This window comes from Struthio camelus, chromosome 16 (genome assembly GCF_040807025.1).
Source record: "Struthio camelus isolate bStrCam1 chromosome 16, bStrCam1.hap1, whole genome shotgun sequence".
In the NCBI taxonomy this organism is placed as follows: Eukaryota; Metazoa; Chordata; class Aves; order Struthioniformes; family Struthionidae; genus Struthio; species Struthio camelus.
Window position 1 is genome coordinate 14,856,763 of NC_090957.1, and position 26,874 is coordinate 14,883,636.

Below are 26,874 nucleotides of genomic sequence, written 5' to 3' on the forward strand. Positions count from 1 at the left end.
CCCCTCCCAAATCCTCGCTCCCTGCACCCACCGCCCCTGCAGTCCTTCAGCCTCTCCAAATCCCCTACGCGCCCAGACTCCCCATCCCTGCACCCTTTGCATCCTCATCAGTCCCTGCCCCTCCCTGGCGCTGCCTTTGCAGATCCCACGCACCCCACAACACCCTGGTCCTCCAACCCCCAGACACCCCTGCACCCCCAGACCAACTCCGTTCCCCACAATGCCTCACCCCCAGCCCCCCCATTCCCTTCCCCCCAGACCCCCGGCACCCCGCAGCCCCTCACCCCCTTCATCCCTGCCGCCATCTCCTAGACCCCCGGCACCCCTCAACCCTCGCCCCCCGCGCACACCCCCACTCACCCGGACCCGGCCGCGCAGGGGCGGAGCTCCCCGCCTTGCCCCGCCCCCTAGCGGCCAAGGGCCAATAGCGGCGCGCTACCCTGCCGACCGACTGCGGTAGGAGGGCTGGGGAAGGCCAATAAGGCGGCGCGTGGGCGGGGCTGCGGCGGCGCGCGGTGTGGCGGGAGCGTTTCCCGCCTTGAGCGGCCTGGCGCGGTCCTGTGGTGAAGGGAGGGAGGGGGGAGGGGCGGGAGGGCGGTGGCGCACGGGGTTTCACTGGGCAGCAGCCCCAGCCGGCGCCATTTTGCCTTCTCCCTCCGCTTGGTGCCTGTGTCCTGCTGGGAACGCAGGCAGGAGCGCGCTCGAATGTGCCGTGGCAATAAGCACCCAGCTTGGGGCTGTGCTGGCAGTCAGGACGTTCCCAGTTCCCCCTGTGCCCCCCGCCGTGGCTGGCCCTGCGCTGAGCCGGCTCCCAAACCCAGCGCCCCTGCGCAGGGCCAGCAGGGGATGAGAAGTCGCTGCCTCCAGCTCCGGCCAGCCCCGGGGCCCAGTTCTCCCACCGCAGGGTTGTCTAGCGCAAAAAGGGGATGTTTAATAAGATTCAAAGTTTCAGGGAAGATGATCAAATCCCTTCCAAAAAGAGGGAAGAAAAAACAGAAAAATATTGGGGAAAATAAAAATTTTCCAAGATTTGAATGGAAGATGCTTTGGAAGGAAAGGGAGTATTACAATTTAATATACGTGTTAAAATAAAGCAGGTGCTTGCTTGTTTAAAGCTAGAAGGATAAATACCATCCTGCCATTTTAATGCCATGTCTCATTTCTGCCTGGCAGCTGTCAGCAAGGAACCCTTGCTTGACAAACACGCCTGTTTCGGAGACGTATTTCCCATAATTTGTGTGGGGTGGGTGTATCTGACTTCGCTCGGGGTTTTTCCGCGCTGGATCAAGAGGAGGATCCCATCGGAGGGGGCAGACCCGGCACAGGCAGGGAAACAGCAGGTAGCAGTTTTGCCACGGCCGTTTTCCCTTTAGAGGAGAAAACCACCTCACATTATCTTTGCCTTTTCTGGCCCAGAGAGGAGTGCTGGGTCTGGTATCATCCCGGCGCCGGACCAGGAGGACTCCCTTTTACACGGGGTGGAAGCAAAAGCTGTGGAGCATTTGTACGCTGTGTACGAAGCTGTACGTCTGCACGCAAACGGAATATGTTTCTGTTTCCTCCCTGACTGGGAGGCAAGCACCCACACTCCCTTGCATTACTTTCCTCTTTATCTACTGCTCTTCATTTCCTCCCACCTCCCCTTGAAAAAAAAAAAAAACCCCGCACACGCAGCTTTGTTGAACAGGTATCCAGCGCGCACTCGTCCGCAGCTACCCTGGGCTGCCGAAGGCTTTGCAGCCGAACCTACAACTTACCCGGTTTTCTGCCCTCTCACTATGGCCTGGCTTTGGCGCCTCTGCCCAAACGTGGCCCGAGGAGGGAGGTGACACTGCGGTAACCTGTGCCTTTAATTATTCCGGCTGAGAGTTGCATGCGGATGTTATGTCAGAATAACACCATCAGCTGTGTCAGTACGAAAAGGTAAAAATATCGAATTCGATATTGCAACCAAAGATAAGCAGAGCCTATCTTCTGCATGAGACTTTCTAGCTTGTTAGCCTCTTTTCCAGCTTCCGGGACTGGGGAGTGGTGAGAGGGTTCAGGAAGTTTGAGCTTTTCGCGCTGAGCCAACAGTGGTATTGGTAAACAAATTGGTTCGGAGATTTCTTGTAAGCATTTCATTTTCTTGTTCCCTCGCTCTGATAAGTGCTGGCAACCAGACAGGGAAGGATGTGGCTGCCCGGGAGGGCTGAGTCACCCGCAGAAACTAGTTTTGAACTTGGTCTGGAAAGAGCCAGTTAAGTCTTTGGACGCTTTGTGCTAGCTTCATCACAGCTAACGCAGAGGAGAAGAAACAAAACCAGGAAAAAGCGGTAAGTTTTGTTTCTCAGATTTTAAGGGACGGAGAGGTCAGAGGGAGGACTGCAGGCCACACACCCTAGGTGCTTTAAACTCCCCGCAGTTGCCGTGCATCACTTCAGGACTTGCTTACGGATCTAAAATTGATATTTCAAATACTGATGTTTTAGCCTGAGAAACGAGGTTGGGCAGGTCCTTTCCTCTGTCACGTTGGCAGGAATCCTGAGATGGCATCAGCTGGACAGGTTGTGGCTGGGAAAATTAGCCTGCACTAAAGTCCTTGCTGCTTTGGTGGTATCTCAACTCAAAGCTACTGGGGGCAGAGCTACATTTTTCTGCATTGCTAACTCAGAAGAAAGGCAGAAAAGGTAGGAAGCTTCTCTCCTGCATCATATCCGGAGGTGTATTTTGGTGTTAGTGCCATGCAGCACCCTGGGTTATTGCTTGCTCATAAGAAAGGTGCATCTCTGCCACTGGAAATTAACTGGGCTCCTGTTATAGGGGAGATCTCTTCCAGGCTCGTTCTCAGTTATTCCTAGGTGCTTTTGTGCCATGAAAAGTGCATTGCTGTAGGGGGGCAGGATTTCAGCTTAAGGAATTGGCTCTAATATAATGCAGATAAAGTTTCCTGCCATTTTAAGGTGTTTGTCTGCAGTGCAAAGTAGCAACCAGCCAAGATTTAACCACCTAACTTGCAAGGGTGGCCAAATAGAGCTGAAAGTAGAAGGGCTAGTTGTTATGGTTTATTAATTATTAATCAGTAAGTTTCCTGTGCCAGCAAGTCTTAAGATCCAGGTGAGTCTTAGCGTTTTTGAGTCATTATGATAGTCAGATGTTCTTCTATTAATGGGAAGATCAGTCCCCTCTGAGACATCAGGCAAATGCACTGCAAAGCATCTCTATTACAGATGGTTTCTTAAATGTGCAGATGCCCTCATAGTCTGTGGCAATGGAGGATCTTCATATAGTCCACCATAGATACGGGAGGATCTGATCAAATTAGTGCTTTCTTTTACTATCAGGAAGGTTGGAAAGCAGGGGCAGTACCCAGAGGGCTAAATTAATCTTCTGGCTTTGCTCAGGCTTTGGAGGGATTTCACTATTCTCTGTCACTCTTTGGGGACAAATTCCCAGAGAGCGGCTTTTCTGAGCTTTAAGCAAGCATTCCTTTTTGGAAGTGGAGGAAATGCTCTGTCGCTGTGCAGTAACCACTGAAGGGAGCGCTGGTGCATATATATGAGCAAGATGAGCAGGTTACTAAAGAGGCTTCACTTTACCCTTGGGAACATGAGCTACCATAAGGGAATTTGCAAGGCAAAAGCCTCCAAAGGTTTCCAAAAAAGCAGAACTTCAGGAACATGTGGGGCTGGAACAAATGACTGTAATTTATCTCATCTCCACGATTTGGTGTATTTATTATTTGAAAGATGGCCACTGTTTAGCAAATGTTTTTGGAAGCCTTTGAAAGATTGATTTCTCAACATGAATGGTAAGCAATTTTTTTACAATTGTTTCAGGCCCAGAATGGCTCTTGAAGAGGACCAACAGCAGCAGGCGTGGGTTGATTTAGCGACAAAGTATCCTGAACTAGTTGTGCAAGTAGGAAAAATATGTTTTGGTGAAAAATCAAGAAAAAAGATATCAAAAAAGTTAAGACAAGATCAAAAATACACACTTGCCTGTGCAGCATGTGCCTTGCTAAACTCTGGAGGAGGTGTGCTAAAAGCAGAGATTGAAAATGAAAACTACAACTTTGAGAGAGATGAAATTGGACTGGATATAGAAGAGACTTTTCGATCTCTTCTTCTGTCACCAGATTTGGCAAAATACCTTGACTTTCAACAGCAAGATAATTACCTTTTGATTTTTATTAAAACCTGGAGCAGTGAAAAATCTTCCTTAAACTCTAGCATTGCAAAACCACGTATCTGTAGCCTGACTTCTAGGTTGTATGCAAAATGTGGTGCTTCTCTTTCTCATATGAGCCCTACAGAGGCTTTTGGATTCCTTGAAGGAAAGCAAGTTGAAGCCAAGAGAGAAGCGAGCTCAGGACCAACTGCTAAGAAAAGGAAAATAAGGGATGCTGAAGGAATGAAGGATATCATAAACAGTACTGTTGATGAGTTTTTTAACAGGGACCAACTGCAATATGGAGAGACTTTGAATTTCACCGAGTCGGGAGATGTGGAATTTAAACACTATTCAACTGAGAAATTCTTGACTCGTGTTAAAGAGATTCTACCTCAGTATATATCTGGGTTTGCCAACACTCGTGGAGGGTATTTATGGATTGGTGTGGATGATGATAGGAGAGTACAAGGATTCATCAGCAGTGATGAGGACCTTGAAAAATTAAGCCTTGAAATCAAGTCCATTCCACGCAAATTAAAGCTCTTCCATTTCTGTGATAGTGAATATAAACACACCATAAAGTATGAACACAAAATCCTCAAAGTATACAATGAGCATGGAGAGCACTGTGGATATGTCTGTGCTGTGAAAATTGAACCATTTACTTGTGTCGCATTTTCAGAAGATCCAGATTCGTGGCTTGTGCGAGGCAGCAGTATCGACAGACTGACAGCAGTTGAGTGGGCCAAATGGATGACCTCCAATGATCCAGGTCCAAAAGACCCAGAACAATTCTTTTCCATTTCCAATATTCCCTTTTGTTTTCTTGTTCCTTGCCTGGCAGTGTTGCTTGCCTTAAGTATTCCTCCCTGCTTTTCTCTTTGGGCCTGACCAAACCAACCATTTTGACTGCTTCATTTCCTTACTAAATACCAATCTTTCTGCTACTTATCTCCCTTAATGCTTTTTTCAGGCTGCAGCAGGTCCCGGTGACTGGAAGCCTACTATATATGTTACTTCATGCTTCTGCAGCATGAGCTCTCTATGCCTTGACAAGGGCTGCTAGTGAGGTTAGGCTGCAGCGCACATGTTATTTTTTTTTACATAGTTGCCATAGCTCAGTTTTTGCTTTCAGGCTGAATCTTGAAGGACAGGAAGAATTTGTGCACCGATGCAAATAATGATCTTTTCTATACTCTCCCTCCTATTTTTTGGAGGGATTTTTCCACTGCTGCTGTCAGTCTAGTAGGGCTGAGAGCTGCGGATAGAGAGATTGCTTGCTGGACAGTTCTTGGGTGTTGAAAGGGGGATCACTAACGGTTAAAGGTCACAACAGCAACTCTAACGTGATCTGTGAGAAAACTAAGAGCAGGTCCAAGGTCCATGACTTCTGCCGCTAATCAGCTGCTGTCCACGTGAGTCCCAAAGGTTCTGTTTATGCATCAGTTTTTTTAATTTATAGAAGAGTGAAAGAACTAAAACTAACATGAGGACAGCTTGTGACCCTTGCACTAAGGGACAGCAAATGCTGATGCTGTATCACAGATTTTATCTCTTTTTTTTCTAGATCTTTCTCAGTTTTCTGACACCTTCAAGCTAGAGCTCAGTCTGACAGAGGGGCCACCGCTTGCCAAGTCAGTTTATTCACATCAGGGCCTTGACAGCATTGATGATCTTCATAAACAACTGTTTCCAGGTAGGTCTGCACAATACTTTTGCTATCTGAGAGGTTTACAACGTGAATTTTAAGGGTGCCGTCAAGGTCAAAGATTAGTTTAGAGACATTCTTCAAACAGGTGAAAGAGATGGTAAGAAATCTGCCAGCAACATCACATTCAAATGCCTGATGACCCCTTCCCCAAGGACTGATCCCCTGCCAAATTTCAATAGGTGTACGTGCCAGAGCCCAGCTAGCTGAACCTCTCTGGGGACTGAGCACAGCTATGCTAATGTCTTTTTTGCATTCAGGAAACATTAACAATCCAGTGCAAAATGGGAGAGAATGGGTCACTTGGAATCAGCCTTAAATATGTAAAAAGGCAGGGGATAGGAATAGTTGCTCTTAACTCTGGCTGGGACCAGACTGGAGAATTTGCTGCCAGTTGCATTTCAGCATTTCTCTGGCATTGCAAGATCTGCCAGCAGTCCAGGGGTTCTTTGACTGAGCCATTAATCTTTGTTTCTCTATCCATTAGGCAGGTCTCCTAAACATAGTTGGCATAAGCCGGTCCTATGCTGGCAATTTTAGCAAAGGGACTGAGAGCTGGGTCGAAAATGAGGACTGAGTCTGCTGAGGAAGTAGTCTTTGCAAAAGAATCTAGAAACACATGGAGGCAGTAAGGAAAACTTTGAAGCAGCAGCAAAGGGATTCCAGGCAGCTAGGCTGTGTATTTGTAATTTTTCACCAATACTAATTCTCACAGAATTGTTTCAGAGGACTGGATTAGCATGTCTTAAACTAACACCAACCATTCTTCTGCTCTGCGTTTTTAGTGAAATCTCACAACATAACATACACACCAGAAAAACTCAGAGAAGATCTCTTCCAAGAGTACCCAGGGTTGGCTAATTTACTGGAAGAACAATTGAAGGAGCTTTCTGCGGGAGTTCTGATATTTTCCAGAAGCTGGGCTGTTGAGGTCGGCTTGCCAGACAACCAATTTGTAATTTGTGATGTTCTCCTAATAGCCAAGGGTAGGCCACCTACCCTTTATACAGTCTGTAAATCTCCCATCACTAGGTTTTTGTTTGACTACTCCAGACTCACAGCCTGGAGGCTGAAGCAGAAATTAGTCAACACCGGGGGCTATATTCACAAGCTGTGTATAATACCGAAGCTACTGTCTTTGCTTCCAGACATTAACTGTGGAAAAGAATGGGATCTGAATATTCAAGAAATGTATCCCCAAAACTATAGCGTAATCAACAGTGACAATTTGAATGCCTTCCTGTGTGCTCTTACAGTAGCTTTGCTGAGTTTCCAGTCCTTTTTAAGTGACCATCTTGGTTCTGAGTTTTTCAACCTCTTGACTGTCAAACAATACCAGCTACTGTCAGAAAATCTTCATAAAACTAAGAAGCTGTTTGTTCATGGCCTGCCAGGAACAGGAAAAACTGTAGTGGCCCTGAAGATCATAGAGAAAATAAGAACTATGTTTCAGTGTGAAAAAGAGGAGGTTCTTTACATATGCGAGAACCAACCTCTGAGAGATTTTGTGAGGTAAGTATTTCCTTCAGCTTTTCATTGCCATAGTCTGTTGTTTGACCAGCATTTTAAAATAGCAGAATGTTGATTAGTATATTTGGTGTGCTAAGTTTCCACCACCATTGCAGTGTTTGAGGTGTGTAGTTGGAAGGTATTTTTAATAAGGCTTAAATTCTTCTTGCCATCCAGGGCATCTACTAATAAATATGACTTAAATATCATGGACATTCACTTTGTTCTGATCAAGTATAACTAGTAGTTTGCAATACACAGAAATTGCATGAATTCTTAAGTTACTTGTAATTCTTTTGTAGACAGAAAAACATTTGCCATGCTGTTACAAGAGCAACATTTTTGATGAGACCATTTGATGAGGTGAAGCACATAATAATTGATGAAGCACAGAATTTCCAAGCTGGGGATGGTGATTGGTACAACAAAGCCTTGCATCTGACTTCATCACAACATCTCTCTAAGCCTGGCTTTCTCTGGATTTTCTTGGACTACTTACAGACAAGTCACTGCTTTCGAACCGGTCTTCCATCAGTGGAATGGCATGATCCAGTAGAGTCACTAACCAAAGTGGTCCGTAATGCTAACCGTATCTATTCCTATGTAAAAGCAATGATGGAAGATATTGTAGACAATCCTACGCTAAATATTCCCATACAACATTTAGAAGAGTTATTATATAAAGCCACGTGTGCTCATGCTGTGCAAGGTCATGTTAAAGAACAAAGGAAGCTAGATAGAAATGGAATAGCAAAATATGTAGTAGAACATTGTCACAGATATCTTAAAATGGGTTATGCTGAGAAAGATATTGCTATTTTGTGCTACAGAGATGAAGAGGTAAGAGCATACGATCAAATACTAAGATCAGAACTGAAGAAATCCAAGTCAAATATGTCATTAGCAAAAATGGAGGGAGGGATGGAAACATGCACTGTTCTTGACAGCATCCGTCGTTTCTCTGGCTTAGAGAGAAACATTGTGTTTGGTATTATTCCTGTTCCTATGCCCTCCCAGGAAGAAATTTTCAGAAACATAATAGTCTGCGTAGCATCCAGAGCTAATTTACAGCTACATTTGCTATTTGAACATTGGGATCCTAGATAGTTTTCTGACCCCAAGAAGGCCCTTAGAGAGGACCATGGTTATATTTTCTGAAAGTTTTTTGGCTCTGTGTAAAGTGTAAAGATTTCTTTTGCAGGCCTTTGCAATAGCCTACTGGCCTTGGGAAGCCCTTACAGTCTGTTTTAAACCAAAGTTACAAAAAGACATGAAGAAGAGATACTTCAAATGACAGTAGAATTACATCAGTCACTGGACACTCCTTTCAAGGTCTTGCAAAGCTCTACTCTCAGCCTTTGACTGCACAGGAGTATGTTGGCAAGTGAAAGCCACTATGCTAGGTCAGGAAACTGGAAGACTTTCTGGCTTTCACCAGCTCACTCCCTTACACATAATAAGCTACCAAACAGCTTAGGCATCCAATGTTGAAAGCCATTTTTTAAAAGATAGCCTCCTTTCAGATACTCAGAAAAGAAAGAAAAAAAAAAAAGGGGGGAGGGGGCTTCTGTCCAACTTTCAGCTAGGAAACACAAATAAATGGCTTTTACAGAAGCAGCTTGCCACTCTGAACACCAGAGACAGTCAGTAGAGGTTGAAAAACTCACAGCTCCAAAGAGAAGAGTTAGTGGACAAGGGAAGCAGTCCATACATGACTTTAGATAGCAATGGCATTTTTTGTCTTTGTTTCAGACATACTGGCTAGGTAAAAATACCCATAGAGAATTAGGTGCAAATACTTTTGAAAGACAGATCCAAAATTCTTAAAACTGGGCATCCAAAATTGAGGGCCAGATGAAAACAAACCTGAACATGGACACACATTGTTTTCCTTGTAGTATAATAGCTAGAGCAGGTAGATACTGATCTGCATATGGGGAAATTACTGACATTTATTATGATGATCCCTGTTAGAACTATTTTAATGCACTTGACTTTACTTTTAGATCATTGTTGAGTAAAATTCTAGTTGCTATCTGCTGACTTTTTTCCCCTCCAGGGACTAAAGGGACTCATGATCTGTATTGTGTATAGCATATATAAAGAATCTGTGCTTGAATGTGAACATTTACACAGTAAATGCTGATGTGACAAACTGGTGGGTTCGTTTCTCATTCTGCTTTCCATAAATCAGGTATTTTCAGTATTCCCTATTGAGCCAAGCAGTGTGGCCCCTAGCATGACTTCAGCTTGTCCCATTAGTGCTCCTTCCTCATACAGCCTACTTGTGATGACTTCGCATATTCATCTGAGCAGCATTAGGTATTTTGCAAGTAGTGGAAATTCAACCTCTGCTGAATTATTGACTCTCTGAATTGCTGAACTGTTTTCTCTTCTTCCTGGCTATGATGCAAGATTGCAAGGAGGAAGCCTCCAAGATCCTTCATTTGCTTTAATGAAAGCAGAACAGCAGAGATTCCACACAGAGCAAAGTAGTGAATTTATTAAGTTCATCCACCATTCTTGCACACTGGCACTCCACTTAAAGCAAATTAAATAAATCCCATAAATGAAGAAAAAAAGCACACAACTAAACATAGTCAAACCTATTTTCTGCCTACAGCATGGGAAGCAATTGTACCCCCTCCTGCTGTCCCGCCATCCCTAGGAATTGTGGAAGTACCAGGAATTGTGCACAGTTACAGAACACAGTTCACTTGAGAGCAGATCATTTCTCAGTAGCTTTTTTCTCCCCACTCACCTTTTTTATTGCTTTTCGTTTCCTTATGCCTGAGAGAGAGGTTTGATCAGCCCATAATCCATGCACCTTGTAAGGCAATCACGTGCAACATTAATAACGTGCTGCTTCTTGGGGTCATCTCCTTGCTTGCTAATGAAGGTCAGGATCTCTAGGAGCTCTGTCTCCACCAGTTTCTTTGCCAGGTCTTTGTCAGCACTCATTAAATTGAAAGCTATGACCAGTCCACGGTGCTGCACTTCCATGTTATCGTGCAAGCAGAGCCTCTGCAGGATTTCAAGCCACTGGTTTGTCTGCAAAAGGTAGGGAAAGGAAGGGATAGAGATATCAATCTGAAAAAACCTTCAACCAGGAATGCAAGTTGGGCAAGGCATTTCTCAGCAGAGGGAAGCACATGGACTCACCTCTTCATACTCTTGTGTCAGGAACGGTTATTTGATTCTTTAAGGAAACCTGACTCCAAACTTTTGAGCCCAATGTTTACTTTTAAAAAATCAGAAATTTTAATGGCTCTTGCGCCACAGAAAACAGAATAGCTTCATGTTTAGGCTGCTGCATATTTTCTGTGCAAAGAATCTGATCAGAGTATTGACAGAGCAAAGAAAACCAGGAAAGCACCCACTCTCCTCACTGATTCCCCTAGCCTCTCCTTCTGCTAGGTTGATCCTTTCTATTCTAACAAACCCCATTGTCCAATTTTGACATGTGCAACGCAACAGGGTTCATGAGTTCTCAAGCACAAGTCTTCAGAGATATTAAGCGATTGCAGGGTCTGCACTGGGTTCTCAGGACTAGGAAGTTGAGATGTTTTTGGATCTGTAAAGTTCAACAGGTATCTATCAAGCTCTTTTCATTTCTGAGTGAAGCAAGGTTTGGATTTAAGGTCATGAAATATCAAAAGATTTAAGGGTCTATAGAATAACATTCTGTATTCCTAACTATTCTTGTTTGACAGCTAGTAGCCTGACCTTAGCTTTAGAAGCAGCTATATGAAAACGTTACAGCTCTCAGCTGAAGTCTTAGAGACTAGTATAAGAAAGCTGCTGTACTTTGTGCAGGGATGGACTAGGAGCATGCACGCGCAGGTCATGCTTGACCAGTGTAAGGTCCTCTCTAGTCAACTGGTGGACTAGCTCTTCCTTTTGAGAGGCATTTCATGACTGAGCCAGGCCCCTTGAAGCGTATTTCTACGCTGCCAGTAATTAGGCTTATGGCCTTACCACTTCAGTCATCTTAGAGCAGAGTTTCTTTTGTGCAGCCGTAAGCACGGCTAAAGCTCCTGCTGCTGCAATCTGGACTTTCTCATCATCTTCACCACACAGTAACACCACCAACTTCAAACGGTCATTGCCATCAGCCACAAACCGCTCTTGAACCTGAAAAACAACCCACAAGAGAAGAGATTTATGAAATCCTCATTGTAGTGGCTCACAAGCTGGTGCATGCAGTCAAATTCCAGACGCGCTGTGAGTTACCTCCTTGCTGACCACCAGGTTGCACATACACTCCGTGGCTGCCTGTCGAAGCTGGTCATGATTCTCAAACATGTAGTTTTCGATGTCGGGCAAGGCCCTCTCTTTGACTATCTTCATCCTGTGTTGAAGAGGAGTCAAAATACAGTCCAGGACGTGCAATAACTGACATAAAATATTAAGTGCAGACAGAGGGGAGACAAGGGAGGCCTTAAAACAAGTTGTGCCCATGGCACTGGAACTCATGGCATGTGGTTCATTCCTTGTCTAATACAGACTGAGTTCATGTATTTTCTTCTACTTGAGGAAAATGTGTCACCCTCCTCTTCCAGGCTATTTTTTGACACTTTTAGTTCTGCAGCCTTTATAAGCTCTGCCAAAGGTAGCTCAAATTGACCAGTCCTCATAGTCCTATGAGAAAATGGTTGAATCCAGTTCAGCAGAGCTGAAAGGGAAACTAATGAAGCCACCTGCCAAGGAAGGTTGTGATGTATGAGATTTGCTCTGCCAGAGTAAATACAGATACTCTGTCATTGCTGTTCTTCCAAGTAAAATGAACATGCAAAGGGTGAGAACAGAACCAGTGTGGTGAACACCCAATGAATCCAGCATGGATGGATATCTTTGGGGATTGCATGAATCAAGGGTGTAAAAATTCTATCAAGTTATAGCCACATAGCTTGAAAGGGCTGGCAAGGACATTATCCACAGGTGCTCCACCTATCCCAATGCATGGAGGACTAATCATGAAATTTCAAGATCAAATTAAGATGACTGAAGTCCAACAGCAGTGGTCCTGCCCTCCTCTTCTGTAGCACTAGCTTTGTGCAGTCCTGTGGACTTTTAGATCAATAAACTGACTTGATGGGAAAGTAACCCAAGGAAAACAAAAATCAGTATTTTGCTGGTCAGTTTTCAGGCTGGGTAACCACATGAATGTTAGTGCTGACACTGGAAGCAGAGAAATGCACAGCCAGGGCAAAGCAAGAGGGGAGAAATATAGGTTAAAAATGACCAATTTTGTAAAATTTGTATTAAACACATGATTTATAAAAATATAAAGTTGTTTTAAAAACTAATCCCACACACACACTCTGAAAAGAGGTTAAGGGTATTGGTGCGTGTAAAACGAATATTTTCATGGGGGGGAAAAAGCCTCAAATTGCTCTATAACAGACCAAGTTGCAGCAGGGCTTTTGACAGCTCTACACTGACAGCCCAGAAACAGATCCGATATATTCATTCACAGCTTTTCTAGAACACTTCAATCCTGATAAAGTATCTGGAAAAGGAAGACAGTCAAAAAGCAGTTGAACTCACCTAAGTTTATCACTTCTTCCTGAAAAGTTAGTGAGACCTAACAGAGCCTCATAATTCTGGAGGCCATCCCTCTCCGTGTTCAGCAGGCTCACAAGGGGCCTCACCACCTCGTACACCTAAGAATAGAAGTGACATCACTGCTTTTCCAGCTCCCAGCTCCTGGTGATTTCTGTTTGCTAAAGGAATTGCCGAGAAGATTGTTTTAACTTACCCTCTCCCCTGGGAACGCCATGTCTGGATTGGAGATGGCAGCAATTTTTGCCAGAGCATGAGAAGCCTTTATCTTGCCTACATCTGTGCCTTCCACAGCCAGAGGTATCAGGGCCTGGTGACCAGAGTAAAGCATGAGATACCTCCGAGAAGATATACAGGATGGCCTTGATATACTAAAACGAGTAACAAATATCCTAAAGGTTTGTGTCGGTTGGAGGAGAAACACCTCTGGACTGTAGTCCACAAAGATGTCTTGCTTTTGTTCTCAAATAGGCACCACAGCAGAGCTTGTAGCTCAAACAGCTGCTTCAAAATTGCTTCCTCTTTGGCTTGCAAAGATAAGACTGAAGTATCAGTCCTGACACAGGGGCTACTAAGACGGCTCTTGCTTTTCTGCCCCCTTTCCTCACTATAGCCACACTGCAGGCTTCCAGACACTAACTGCGCATCAGAATGGGCTACAAACATAACAGTAATCACCTTTCCACCACCTTGAGCGACAATAGTCCCACGGTCCTTGGGGTCTTCACACAAGGCAAGGAACACTCTGTAAAAGCACAGTATCACTTAGTGAAACAGCCATGCTGGAAGGCAGTGACTCACGTTCTTCACAGGAGGAGGGTAAGACCATGCAAGGAAGCTAGACCCAGCAGGTAAACTCCAGATGTTTAACCTAGTGCCCAGGGCACTCTAGCAAGAAGCATCAAATGGCAGAGTGAAAAGTTTTCAGGTCCATGAGATTGCATTTTGAATTTCTAGTCCTCCAAACACAACCTAACAAGACAGCCTTGCAAGCCAGCTGCAAGATCAGCATGCAGATTTTCATGAAGTTACTCAGGAACACCTTTTTTAAAAATCTTTCTTCTACCTCTCTTTCAACCCACCCCCATGGGCAGAATGCACCACTACAGGAACCAGCCCAGGCACGGCACCCATCTCAGAGGCACAAAGGCTGGCCAACGCTCCCAGCCCACGACAGCAACGAAGGCACCTGGCTATGAGCTCCTTGCTCTGGTCCGTCAGTATAGCGCTGTCCGCCTTCACCATGCAGGCCAAGGCAGAGACTACTCCAGCTTTCAGCAATCTCTTCACCCGTTTCACAACAAAATCCTTCTTGTCCTGAGGGGGACATTGGGAAGGGATTAGCCCCTTAGCAGCTACCATCTCACTGTCCACAGTCAAGCCTGGTTGGATAGCAAAACAATTTCAGCCTAGCAGGCTGGGAGCCAGGAGAGCTGCGGTCTGTGACAGGGTGATACACCAAAGAAAGTGCTCAGATTTGAGCATCTCCTCCCAGCTCCCTGGCTGTATTCCACCTACCTTGGGATGCTCCTCAGGCACGTGTTGCTTAGAGAATTTTGCCAGTTGCACCAGCTCTGGGACCAGTTCCTTGGTATCATAGCTGTTGGTACAGTTCACCAGCGCAGAAGCCACAGAATACAGGATAGTCTTGTCACTTGCCTGCACAGAAAAATACAGTCATAGAGGCATGAGAGGATGAAGAGGACATGGCAGGGGAACAGGTCCCCTTGTTGTGCAGACCACCATGGTGGCCGTCCTTAGCTGAAGGCTTATTCCCAGCTTTGTACCCAGGTACTATACCAGGGGCTTGGAAAACAGAAGTTTTTATGGACAAAAAGGATGTGGTTTCATCAGATGCTGTCAACATCTTGACGCTTTTGGTTTTCATGAAAGAACACCTCTTAAAGTTGTTGAAATAAAGGTAAGGGCAACCTTCCTCAGCCTGAGGAGAATACCAGGATGATATCAAGCTTGAGGTGTCTCAGTGTTACAGACAAAACTGAAGTCTTGCTAACCCAGAGGTGAGGGGTTGGGATCACAACTCCTCCTGCCTGGGGAGATGTGGTGTTGGATGCAGAGCTGGGAGAACTTGATGCTACCAGAGGAGTGAGAGAATGAGGTAAGAGGGTAGGACCTTGGCTAATTCAAACATAGCTTGCAGGGCTGGCTCATCTTCAACAAAGTCATCTTTCACATCTGCATCAAGGGTTAGATATGCCAGCCCTTCCACAGCCCACTTCCTGGTGCGAGTATCAATGCTGGTGTTGCACAGCCATCTGGAACAGAGAGACAAGAAACATCTATATTCCTGTTTCAAGAGCCAGGAGTGATTTCCTCTGGGACAAGGGGAAGGAAAAACAGAGACGCCAAGAACCGTTTCAGGCCCAAATCATTCAGATTCTACTGTGGCTCGTTAAAGACCTTAGGTGCTTCCTCTGCGACAGGACATGCACCCACAGCCCTCTTGATGGATTTAAAGGCTGCAGGGGAAAGTGGACCAGGACAGCTACTCAGTACTGCTTTGCCTTCCCCATCACAGCAAACAGGTGATACTCTGCTATCCAGTGCTAATAGTAAGTCACCCATTCAGTCACATCCTAACTTCCTGCAACCCCTTTGATAAGTCCACTGCATAAATTCACCCTTAAGAGGCACTTGTGCATATTATAGAAAGCACTTCATCAGGCTGTACTATTTTGGCAAAGAGGGAGGGATCATCTCTGGTGTCCTTCTTGGGAAGCGAGTGAGGTATAACACTCATCTGGATCTTGAGTAGCAACGAGGCAGGAAGAACGTGTGGCTGAATGAAGCATAGAAGAGCTCCAAGTCCCAGTACAACTGCTTTGTGGGCATTACCAGCTGTCAGGCAATGATACCAATGAAGGCAACGTGGGGTCAGGATCTTTCAGGAAAGAGCATATTGTATTTTGCAAAGAATGGAATAACAGAAGAAAAAAAAAAAGTGAAATCACTCACTTTCGACACTGCTTAGCTAGCTTTTCAGTGGACCCCTCAGCAAATTGCCGTAGCCCATAATCAGTGCCTCCTGCTGAGCCCAGTTTGCAGAGACCCTGAGGAGGAAGAGAACATTCTGGCTAGAAAAAGCTCATTAATCCCATAGCATGGCTGCTCAAAGACAGCCTAATCCCACATCTAAAGGTTGAAGTCAGGTCTAACCTTAAAGAGGAAGAACAACCATCCTAATACATGGTAGATTTATCAGCTTGTAGCACAGCAAAGTTCAGATTTTTGTGCTCTTATTAGATGTCTCTAATTGAAGGCAAAACAAGTTAATCTTCCAGGTTACCCATATGCCCTATTCTCTTGGTCTGCCCTCTCCCCTCTCCTTGGGGAAAGAAGCACCATAAACCATTCCCAACTAAGGGTGAGAGACCCTGACATGCTCCCAAGACCTCTTCCCTCTCCAAGTCCTGGGATAAGGTGGTGAGCACTGGCAGGCAGTAAAAAGGCAGGGAGCTGACATCCTTACCACTAGGGCTCGAATTTTGATCTTCTCATTCTTGGTCTTCTTGTAGATCTCCTTCAGAAGCGTCACCCCATTGGAGATGATGAAGGTGGCCCGACTCAGTTTGGTGGAGGCATGGATGAGGGCTTCCACAGCCACCAGCTGGTCAATCTCCCTCTCAGACCCACACAAGGCAACCATCATCTCCATGACTCCCTTCATGCCTAGCAGCTTGTTGCCCAAGTCAAAGGGCCCTTGCAGTACTCCAGACACTATCTGGATGGCATGGAGTGTCTTATCCATGTTCTGAGGGTCGATTTTGCTCCTACATAGGATAGACGGAGTCAGTAGGTGATTCACAGTGGTTGCTTACTGTTCTCATTGCCCTGTGTGGTGAAGGGGACATCCTCCGTCAGATTGGAGGCAATGTGCAAACTCAATCAGTTGCTACCACTTCCCACGGGAGAGCTGAAGCATGGGTGAAAGGTGGGATGAGGTTCAGAAGGATGTTCATTTTGCCAGAGGGATCCCCTCTGCTGAGCTCAAGCAGCAGAAGCAGGGATTTAGAGGGCAGTTTGTCTCAAGAGGATAACAGTTGTTTCTCTGCTGAACTGAACTCCACTGGTGAAAGATATTTGGGCATTTGGGACACAGCTGCAAATTCATGCAGAGGTTGCAATCCAGCAGATAGGAGTACAACATGAAGGTTTGGACATGGTTTCTATTCTCAGCTGTAGGATCCTATAGGATCATAGGCAAATCACAATCTCCCAGGGCCTCAGTTAGGCATCTAAAAGGATTGGAAGTGCCTCATCTCTTTAAGACCTCCTACTCATCCACCTCCGGGCCAGCTCAGCTGCAGTAAACTAGCCCTAACTCACTTGATGTACTCTTCGCAGATCACCCGGTAATTGTCACGCTCCGGATCACAACGCAGGTCATCATAGAGTTTATTTAGGAGGACGGACGCAGTCAGCTGGGTATTCTCTGTTAACGGCAAGCAGTCAGGCATCTCAGGAATCTGGCCCACCACCTTCAGTATCTTTTTTAAGCCTGGAAACATAATGCAGTAATAGGGCTTTTAGAGGGGTGAGGGTCTGTACAGAATTCAAGCTACTATTTGTGGTTTCTTGCAGTGAAATATCCAGCTTGGGCAATTTTCAATTGCTCTACAGCCTGGTCACATAAGCCTTAGACAAAGAGATTCTCAGATGTTTACTGGGAAGGAGCTTCTGCTTCTGAGGTTACAGGCTTGCAGCATCAAGGGCTTATTCAGCTCTCAGAACAAAATAAGGAAACCCGTGCTTTTGGCCCCCAGCTGGATCAGTCATTATTGTAATGAAGCATTACACCTACTGACCTCCAAGATTGGAAGGGAAAAGTCAATGACTTCCAAGCAATTCTGGATGTCTTAACCCTTCTTTCATTACAAGCATTATTAAATAACTTTTACCAAAATGGTAACACATGCACTGGAATTAATATAAAACACACACCCCACACAAATCCCTTGTCTCCCTCCAGTTTCGAAATGACCCGTTTAAGAAACTAGGTCTGCAGGTTTTCGTCTATCCTACCCAAACTGAACAATCCATCCAAGTCAAAGCCTCCAAACATTAGCAAGCACATTAAAATAAACCAGCTGGAGAAGCTCTTTGAAGCTAATCCATTAGACACAAAAATTCTTGTCCTTATACACAGGTTTTGTTCTCTTAATTTTAGAACCATTTCCAGCTACTATGTCTCTTTACTCCAGGCTAGCATCCACCAATGAAAAAAAAAAAAAAAAGAGGAACGGTTTTGTAGGTATTCAGGTAAGATTACATGGCTCCATGTCTCCCAAACCAGTGTAAGGATAGAGGGGAAGGACTTACCATTGTCGATGACAAAGGTGGTCCTACTGTTGTCATGGTCCTTCAGATCCTTCCTCGGTATATTCTTGTTGAGGAGGTTGAGAGCTCTGTCCCGTCCTTGCCCTGATACTTTCTTACTCACCAACATATCCAGCAAATGCATTGTGATCATCCTCAAATCTTTTTTAGTATCTACACAGAAGCGAGGCAGTAGCAGCCAGTTAGAAGTCTCCCCTGAAAGCTAGGGAACCCAGTGAAAACCATTCAAAGCCATTGCATGACTAGAACGTATGTATTTAAATTAACACAGTGAGGATGACAACTGTGTGCATGTTATGGTTGTGGACAGCTGAAAGGTGGAGCAGCTGAGGAAGGAGTTGGCACCTATGCTTGCAAGCCCATTATCTGGTTTTCAGTGCACTCCTGAGAAAATCTGTTCCTTCGCAGCTGCCTACGCAGCACTCCCAGGGCTGCAGCCTCAGTGAGTGCTGCACCATCATGGCTAGAGACTGTAGCGAATTCCTCAGAGGAGGAGGAATAGCAGAGACATGCCAGACGCAGAGCCCTGCTCTCCTCACTCTTCATCCAGCGAGACTGAGTGACTGCTCCGTCATGCACCATTACCTAGTACCATGGCCTCCTCCTTGCCGTGATGCTCCTCTTTCCCCTCTCCCAGCAAGCAATCAATGATGCTCTGCAAGAGGTTACAAACAGCCAGGGAGATTTCTTCGTTGTCTACCGACATCCACATACAAATGCTGTCAACACCCAGGTAATGGAGAATTGCAGTTGCCTGGCGCCAGAAAGGAGAAAGCAGAGCAGCCCTTAGCGAGAGGCATAAGCCGTCCCTTCCTGTACGCTTTAGAAAAGTCAAGCCTGGCTTGCACAAAGAAAGTATTTGCCCGTGCGAATCCCAAGTCTGTACAGGGCACAGTTTTGCTTATCAGCCTTATTTTCATTGATAGTAAAACAACTCCTAAAATCCAGAGCTGACAGCTATAATGCGCTATTTCAGCCAGGATGTTGAGATGAGCATGGTCAGATTTTGAAGAGGCCTTTGCCAAAGGGCTGTTAACAGCAAAAAGCCTGTTTAGAGCAAGAACCCCATCCTCCTTGCAGCAAACCCAGTGTCATCATGCAGTGCATCCCTGTGCATGGTGACACATCAGTGAGTTGGGGAGGCACGTTTGGAAATGCACTGACCTACAGGGCTTTGCAGCACAGCCTTTGGCATGTGATAACACCCAGTGCTTCAGAAAAAGAGAGAAAATGGGTCCTTACTGCACTGAATTTCTATCTGGAGGATTTGCTTATCTTTTATTTTGTCCCAGGTCTCCCCTATTTCTCCTTTGCACAGTCACACCAATATGTGTATTCATTTGCACTTCTCTATCTCCTGCTTCTAACCATATGATAGAGACGGGGCTTTCTATGAGCCGTTTTATACTACGTAAACTGTCTTAGTCTGGAGCAAGATAAAAGCTGGTCCAGGGAGCACCATGACTTGGGACCCTTTCTAGCAATCTTTGCTTTCTTCCAGATCCTCCCTGTTTTTCTTCATCTAAGGAAGGTCTTGGACAAAACTTTCCAGAGGTCTGCAGAGACTGTGTTACTTGTTGCTTCTCTGCAACCTGCGATGAGGAACTTGGGTTTGACCCAGCCTTGCTGACCACCACTCATCTGGTAGAGACTGATTATAAGCCTTGTTTCACAAGTGCACATGTAAGGCACCATAGGGAACACGTACAGCTCTGACCCTGGAGATCAAGAGCACAGTCACAGGGCCCATTTCTGTAGTTTGTTAACCCACTTGCTTATTTGCATTTTCTCTGCCCAGAATTCTAATTTCCATTTGTAGACTTTCATTGTTTCCTGCAAGAATCGGAGGAAAACAAAGAAAGCCTCGCTACACACGAACACATTGTGAACTGTTGCGATTTTCCACTCCCCTCGGTTGCATGGAAATAGTGAAATTCCTAAGAGGGCCCTGTTGCTTACCCGAGCCTTATGTCCTGTGCACATGCCAGAAAGTGTCCTCACAGCTGCCAGGATCAACTCAGCATTTTTGGTTTCTATCAGCTGCAGCAGCAAGTTGACCCCATTGTTCTGGAATATCCTCTCTGCGCCAGCTTCCTCCCGCCCAAGGACTATGAGGTTGTTTGCAGCCTAGAGGAGGAGACAGCAACCAGGGGTTAGCGGCATAGCCCTGCCAGCAGCCTCTGAAATGCATCTGAGCAGCTCTAGGAAGTGCCGGTTGCAGGAGGAGCTGTGAAAGTTCAGGACATGGTTATGAAGCATGATCATCTCCTCCTGAAACGGCTTCAGGAACACTATAGAAAATGGACAGCAGGTTAAGAACTGTTTGCAAAATATCTGCTCTCTTTTGCCTCCCCTCCATCCTTGATCACTTCTAGGAATAAATAAGAAGTGGCCCTGCCAGTCAGATATGGGGATGTCCCAGTGGGAGCTGCGGGGTGGCCATCATCTGACAACTTCAGTGGACAAGCTCTGACCCTGGCAGACAGTTTCTCCAGGAGCGTCTGGAGACTGATTTTGCTCCTCTTGGAGAGGAAATGGGGAGGGTGGCAGAGATGTGCCTGAGCAGCCCCGTTCCAGAAAGGAAACTTAGTTTGAGCCCAGTGTCTCTATTTTGGGAGGTTGGTCAGCTTCCCTCAGCACAAGGGTGATGCCTGTCTCTGAGTTCGGTTCACCCCCTTGCTCCTTGCCTCATCCTCCATCTGGGGAAGGCAGGGAAGGGAACGCAGCCTGCTACTCTACAGTTTGCCTCTGGCATCAAACAGTAATTGTGTCAAGTCTGGGGCAGTTCTCACCTTTTCACGCTTTTCTTTCTCACTGTTCTCGTCCAGCAGAATTTCAAACATCTTCTGCACCCGCATGTCCGTGGAGAACTGAATGCGCAGCTGTACCAACACAGGAGAGTGCACAGGAAATTGGAGAGGCAGAAAATCTAGGGAGAACCTTCCTTCAGGGAAACCACAGGCCTCAAAACTGCAGGCAATTGAAGCTGCCTAACAAAACAGGCTTCACCTCTGAGGAAGTAATATCATTATCCATCTCTGAGACTCAGGACCTGGCTGCCACACGTAAATGAACCATTGAATCTCATCCTCAGATATACACGCTTCGGGCTTCCAGCTAGCAGGAACTATTTATCTCCTTCCATTTTTAAAAGTTTTCAATATGACCAAAAATCTTTTGGTATATCCCAGAGCAAGGACATCCCTCAGATTTCCCACACCTGCTTTTCTGGTCTGTAAATCTGGGACTGTTTCCATAGCAATTACCTTCTCCTGGATGTCAGCTCCCAGTCGCCTCAGGGTCTCCTGGAAGTTTTTGTTGCGGGGCTCCATAGTAGCACATTTCTGAGCATCTTTGAACGCTTGGTCCAACTTCCCCAACTTTTCCAGAGCCTGGCTGCGCCGGAACAAGGCTTTGATATCCGAAGCATTGATATCAATAGCTTGGGAAGTGATCCAAAACACCAGCTATTAGAGTTTGCTTCTCAAGAGTTTCCCATGTAAATGGTTATTTGCTTCACAGCAACTATCACTCTTTGAGACATGGCTGTCAGTTTGGATTCCCGGCTTTGGGCATGTTTGATTGCCAAGACCAGAGAGTCAAACATTTGTCGCTGGGCCTGGGGCAGGCACCCCGCGCAGAGCCACCCCACGGCGCCTGTGTCCCTGGAGCCACAGCAACCCCCAGCTCGCGACACTGGGGGCTTCTCGCTTGCAACGGCCAGTATCAGCTTTAAGAGCTGCCAGCTCCAACAGGAAAAAACACACAAATGCAGAGAGGAAAGGTGCCAAAGTAGCAGCTTAAAGAGGTCATTAGCAACGTTCAAATCACTGCATCTCTCTACCATGACACTAAGAGGGAACAATATTGGGTTTACAAGCCCCCAAGCCCTCCATGTGCATCTGGCTCACTTTTCCTCCTTTTTCCTCTCGAAGTTCACTCACAGATCCACCAAAATGAGCTCAGCAAGATCTAACACTAGCAGCTTTCACTGAGACTATTTTTGTGTTGCTGTGGGTGTGTGTGAGCGGCAATGCTGCTTGCTGCTTTCCCCCCGCCCCAGCATCCTGCACCAGCCTTGTTGGGTGGAGGAGGGGAGGGATTTGAGAACAGCAACGTTTATCCTTGAATTTGGAAGGAAGCAGCTCTTTATTCAGTTCTTTGTGAATACTGTGTGATTGGGTCAGTGTTAACATTGTAAGCAAGCAAATCAGCAGCTGAATTACGTGCTAATGCCAAGCTGTAAAGACAGCGTGTGTTGCAGCTAGTGTAAGCACGTTATCCTTTGCATCTTCTCTATTAATTTCCCTGTAGCCTCAAAACCAAGCTAAGCACTTGGGCATTAGTGGATTTGAAGCAGGAAGACCACAGGGCCCCAAAAGGAGATGCGAGAGCAGGCTGGAGGGAGCATACCCACAAGCACAGCTCACTTCTTGCAAGCAGCCTCCTCCTTACCTCGAGACGCATCCGAGGCTGCCTTGACGTATTCCTCCTGTCGAGTCAGGAAGGAAGGACGATTCGTTAGCAGGGCAGTCGATTAGCAGGATATATCCACGTTACCGATGCACACCGTGACCTCTCTATTCCCACTTACTAATCAGACGCCACGAGAAACGAAAAGTAACACGCTTTTTCAGGAACACGTAAGCGATCTGAAATCCCATGGCAGGTCTTCAGGGAGCTGAGGTGGTTTTGCTACAGATTCTAATAACTTTTCTTTTTGCGCTAAGATCCATGCCTGCTTCTCTTATGCTGGAAAAGGCAAGCGGGAGAGAAGCCTCTGCACCCAAACCATGGAGTCTCCTCTGCCCCCAGCAGCATCTGAGGGGGACACATCCTGCGCAGCGTGAGCTTTGCTCCTGCTGAGACGCGACTTGGAAAAGCACCTATTTTCTCTTGCTATTCACACAGTGCCGCCACCGCCTGGAAATCTCCAGGGAGCGCCTGCACGAGGCCGGCTGGCCGTGGGGATGCCAGGCTCGCACAGCAAAGGGAGGAACAGATTTGAGCCCATGCTCCGTAAACCATTGCCTGTGCTCCAGCAACCCCCGCGACCTCCGGCTGCTGGTCCCCATCTCTCAGGGTTTTATTAACAGCACAGCTGATCGCTGCCGAGCATCCTCGGCTGCCGCCCTGCTCCTGCATCCCGGCTCTCGCTCCCCTCCTGCCCCAGGCCAGCACCACCCGGGCAAGCCGGGAGCCCCTCTCTCACCTTTTTCAGGAAACACGCCGCCCTGTTCCTGTACAGCACCGCCTGCAGCGCCTTGTCCTTGTTGAGCTTTATGGCCTGAGTGTAGCTTTGAATGGCTTTCTCATAATCGCTGGCCTGAAAATATTTATTGCCCTCCTCTTTCAGCTGGATGGGATCCTCCATCTGGAGAGGAGAGGGGGGGAAAAAAGATGCAAATTTTAGCCTGCCTGGGAATTTAAAAAAATATATATATCAGTTTGTGCCCCTTCCGTTTGCAGCCTCCCGTACGACAGGGTCGCTGGCGTACTCCCTCGGGTGAGTCTGGCCATCAAGCCAAGCTGCGCTCTGATCCCGACATTTAACTAACACGCACTTCAATAAAAGCAGGTTACTGGACTGAAGCCTTCAAAAACACCAAGGCCCAAATTGCTCCTCCAGGCTGTGGCTTCCCAAAAGTTTTTCCTGGCGTTGCAGATCCTCCAGGGTCAATTAATAAAAGAAAAAAGTTTCCGAAGTCAGCAGGCGCCGCGGACGGTCTGGACAGCTGGGAAAGAGCCCATCTCCCTCACCTCCCGCTCCAAGTTTGGGCAGGACCCGGCAGCTCCTGGGGCCCGTCAGCGTCGCCTGTCACCGCAGCCTGTCCCCACCTCTCCCCCTGCTATATAGCACCCCAGGGGGGGCTGCACGCCAGGGCACCCGCGACCGGCCCGGCTCCGGGGGCACCTGCCCGCCCCAGCGAAGCGTCTTTCCGCAGCCAGCAGGAAACCCGTCCCCGCCGCCGAACCAAACCTCAGCGCTGCCGTACCTGCGGAGCAGCGCCGGGCAGGGGGTGCAGGAAGAGGAGGGTCCTGCCAAAAAAAAAAAAAAAAAAAAAAAAAAAAAACAGCCAGGAGAGTTGACCCCCAGCCCAGTGCTCAGACCCTTTTCTATTTAAGGAAGCGGGAGACAGCTGAGCTGCCAGAGCAAATGGCCCCAGGCCGGCAGCTGCAGCAGCGCCCAGCACCTTCCAGAAGGCGCTGGGAAAGAAAGTTGATTCGCACGCAGTGCTGCCTCCTCCTCTCCGTTTCGCAGCCCTCTGGGCGCAGTCCAGCACAAAGGTCTGGCCCAGAGCGCATTGGCCCATTGCTGCAACGAGAGCCTCAGGTCTCAGTTTGAGCGACGCAGGCCAGGAGAGAGAACTGCTGAACTCCTCCAGATCAGAGCTGAGCCTTTCAAACCTACATATTTTTCAGGCCACGGAGCATCGGGAATTTTGCTTTGCAGCCTGATCTCCTCCAACACGCAGGCCACGAGCTCCTAAGTGCGACCGCCAGCGTCCCAGCTACAGAACGGATGGGGGAACTGGCAACAGGACTGGGGAAACTATTGACCGAGGGAAGCAGGGGCAGGTTGGTAACTGCTCTGTTGCTCCAATGGAGCAGAGCTGAGCTATGCCAGGGGATGTGCTCCGTTCTAGGGCCCTGCCAAGAAAAAAATTAGGTTACGTTTAGTGCTGGTGTTCTGTGTCACAGCTTATGGGTCTTACGCAGAAAGAATTGGCACAAGACTGCTTTGTCCAGCAGTCCTCGAGCTACATCAGCTCACGTCTAGCTCCTTCAACGTCTACCAACTAGCGCCACTCTGTCCCTGTTAGCTGTACCGGAGGGGGTCGCAACGAGGTTTGAAGGTCTCTGCATCACGTCCCCTTGCGGAGAAGTTTCAGGCCCTCACCTTCTGAGAGCAGAGCAGCGCAGCGATGGATCCACGGGGCCTGCAGAGACACCACCTCTTGGAGGGCGGAAGAAGCCACTTCCGCCACGCATCGAGTTGGCACCACAGCTTTTCCAGGGCCTGCTTTGACTAACACGTTGGAAGCACCTCCTCGTATTGCTTTAGGTGTGGGAGAAGGGTCAGCTTTCTTCATTCCAGTAATTCCTGTGGCATATAGCAAGTTATCCAGGATATCTTAAGTTATCCCAGATAAAGGCTTCATTTTCACCAGCAGCAATACTGGAGGTACTTCAAACACATTAAGTTACAAAATAAAGTTTTGTCTGATGCTACCTATGCTCGAGACAGAGCGGCCGCGGTCTGCAGCTCCCCAGGTTGTGCCGTTGCCGAAGCGGACGACAGCAGTTGCACAGCACCGACGTGCAGCCACAAACCCTGGGAGCCCTCTGGAGGCCTCACCCGGGAAAGCAAAAAAGCATTTTTTCCTGGGGAAATTCATCGCCGGGGGACAAGGAGGGCAGCAGCCAGCTGTGTGGAGGAGCTGTTGCTGCTCAGGCAGCAGCCTGGAGCGACCCTGCCAGGCCCATCGGCGCGCGAGCGGCTCCTGCCACGTTCCGGCCTCGGATCCCACCTCACCTCGCGGCTTCGAGCTGTGTTCTGATAGGAGGTTTTGCAGAAGAAAAGGCAGGACATTCAGTGTTTAAGTTGCCCTCCCAAAACCACCAAAATGAACTTCAGCATCTCTAGAGAAGCAGTTGGGCCACGGGAGTAGCTGTGCACCGTACCAGGCACGCCGGTATCACACTTCGGTTCAATGGGGCAGTTAACTGAAGACCAGCTCCTTGGTGCAGAGCTGCATTTGATCCTTCCTGGAGTTACCCCCAAAGCCCTAATGCAAGTTTAGGGTAGCTGAACAGGACACAGAGCACAGACCCTTCTCTGCAAGAGCCCCTGGAGGTTAAGAGCCAAAGTTTCACCCCTGTGTGCATACCTGTTCTTCCAGCAAGCACTGGGACACCACAGCAGCTCTGCTCCTGCGAGAGGCCTTCAGCCTGCCCCACCACACTCACAGCTCTTGGCACAGCACCTGACAGAGGTCCTCCCTGCCTGCTCGGGCAGACAGGAGCTCAGATCACAGCCAGAGGCAGCTCCAGAAGTGAGCTTTACTTTTAAGAGAGGAATAAGCTCTGCCCAGAAGCACAAAGCACTCTACAAGGCAAGACTACAGTAGCCTCACTTCTGCCTCCTACCTTTTAAACCAAACTCCCTTTTAAAACTAACTTTTAAACATGCTTGCCCCAATCTCTAATACACACTCCTCCAACATTACCCCCACCAGTAGCATTTACCCCCCTCCCCCAAAAACACCCAGCTCTTGTGGGGGTGGGTGGTGTAGGGCCTGGGAGCCAGGGCGTCGCTGTCACCTGTGCTAGCAGCCCTTTAGGGCCAGCTGGAGCCTCCCCTGCTGGGGCTGGTGGGGTCAGGGAGGTGGAGGTGGAGGTATTTCTGCTTTCCTTCGCTGCTCGGGTCACCCTGCTTTTCAAGCAGGAGGGGTTTTCAAGTCGGGCTCCGCGTTTTGAAGCGGGCTGGCGCCCGGCTGAGCGCAGCCGCTAGGCGGGGGTGTGAGCGGGCCGCTGCCGCGCGGCTCCGCGGGAAGCAGGAAGGGCCGCGGGGGCGGAGC

General features: G+C 47.5%; 2 protein-coding genes across 9 annotated transcripts; one reads left to right on the plus strand and one right to left on the minus strand.

Moving 5' to 3' along the window:
• The first annotated feature begins 1,638 nt into the window (after positions 1-1,638).
• On the plus strand, positions 1,639-9,528 carry LOC104151213 (schlafen family member 13-like). Of its 2 annotated transcripts, none has more exons than XM_068909996.1 (5): positions 1,639-1,923; positions 3,819-4,924; positions 5,720-5,848; positions 6,646-7,372; positions 7,672-9,528. In XM_068909996.1, the coding sequence occupies exons 1-5, from the start codon at positions 1,874-1,876 to the stop codon at positions 8,474-8,476; spliced, it is 2,817 nt and encodes a 938-aa protein (XP_068766097.1). In that variant the 5' UTR covers positions 1,639-1,873; the 3' UTR covers positions 8,477-9,528. The 2 variants fall into 2 exon arrangements, with proteins under 2 accessions (XP_068766097.1, XP_009684164.2); XM_009685869.2 differs by lacking the exon at positions 1,639-1,923 and adding an exon at positions 2,025-2,315.
• UNC45B (unc-45 myosin chaperone B) lies at positions 5,774-26,866 on the minus strand. 7 transcript variants are annotated; one of them, XM_068909985.1, is made up of 23 exons: positions 25,527-25,589; positions 25,194-25,397; positions 24,289-24,331; positions 23,505-23,666; positions 22,748-22,784; positions 21,559-21,734; positions 21,085-21,174; positions 20,252-20,419; positions 18,878-19,046; positions 18,275-18,445; positions 17,282-17,453; positions 16,425-16,725; positions 15,911-16,005; positions 15,069-15,210; positions 14,453-14,593; positions 14,124-14,251; positions 13,613-13,679; positions 13,131-13,244; positions 12,920-13,035; positions 11,603-11,720; positions 11,348-11,503; positions 10,131-10,420; positions 5,774-7,968 (listed from the first exon to the last, which is right to left on the minus strand). In XM_068909985.1, the coding sequence occupies exons 2-22, from the start codon at positions 25,283-25,285 to the stop codon at positions 10,154-10,156; spliced, it is 2,925 nt and encodes a 974-aa protein (XP_068766086.1). In that variant the 5' UTR covers positions 25,286-25,397; positions 25,527-25,589; the 3' UTR covers positions 5,774-7,968; positions 10,131-10,153. The 7 variants fall into 7 exon arrangements, with proteins under 7 accessions (XP_068766086.1, XP_068766085.1, XP_009684159.2 ...); XM_068909984.1 differs by lacking the exons at positions 5,774-7,968; positions 25,527-25,589 and adding an exon at positions 26,618-26,809 and having other exon boundaries at positions 9,848-10,420; XM_009685864.2 differs by lacking the exons at positions 5,774-7,968; positions 24,289-24,331; positions 25,527-25,589 and adding an exon at positions 26,618-26,866 and having other exon boundaries at positions 9,848-10,420.
• Between the last annotated feature and the right edge of the window lie 8 nt (positions 26,867-26,874).

What these genes read in the sequence shown, in the direction of transcription:
- LOC104151213 (XM_068909996.1), top strand. Translation starts at nt 1,874, where the DNA reads ATGCGGATGTTATGTCAGAATAACACCATCAGCTGTGTCAGTACGAAA. An exon ending in AGCTGTGTCAGTACGAAAAG is followed by an intron (nt 1,924 to 3,818) that starts GTAAAAATATCG and finishes CAATTGTTTCAG; the next exon opens with GCCCAGAATGGCTCTTGAAG. An exon ending in TCATAAACAACTGTTTCCAG is followed by an intron (nt 5,849 to 6,645) that starts GTAGGTCTGCAC and finishes CTGCGTTTTTAG; the next exon opens with TGAAATCTCACAACATAACA.
- UNC45B (XM_068909985.1), bottom strand. Translation starts at nt 25,285, where the DNA reads ATGCGTGGCGGAAGTGGCTTCTTCCGCCCTCCAAGAGGTGGTGTCTCT. An exon ending in CGCTGCTCTGCTCTCAGAAG is followed by an intron (nt 24,332 to 25,193) that starts GTGAGGGCCTGA and finishes TTTTTTTGGCAG; the next exon opens with GACCCTCCTCTTCCTGCACC. An exon ending in GGAGGAGGCCATGGTACTAG is followed by an intron (nt 18,446 to 18,877) that starts GTAATGGTGCAT and finishes GCTTCTGTGTAG; the next exon opens with ATACTAAAAAAGATTTGAGG.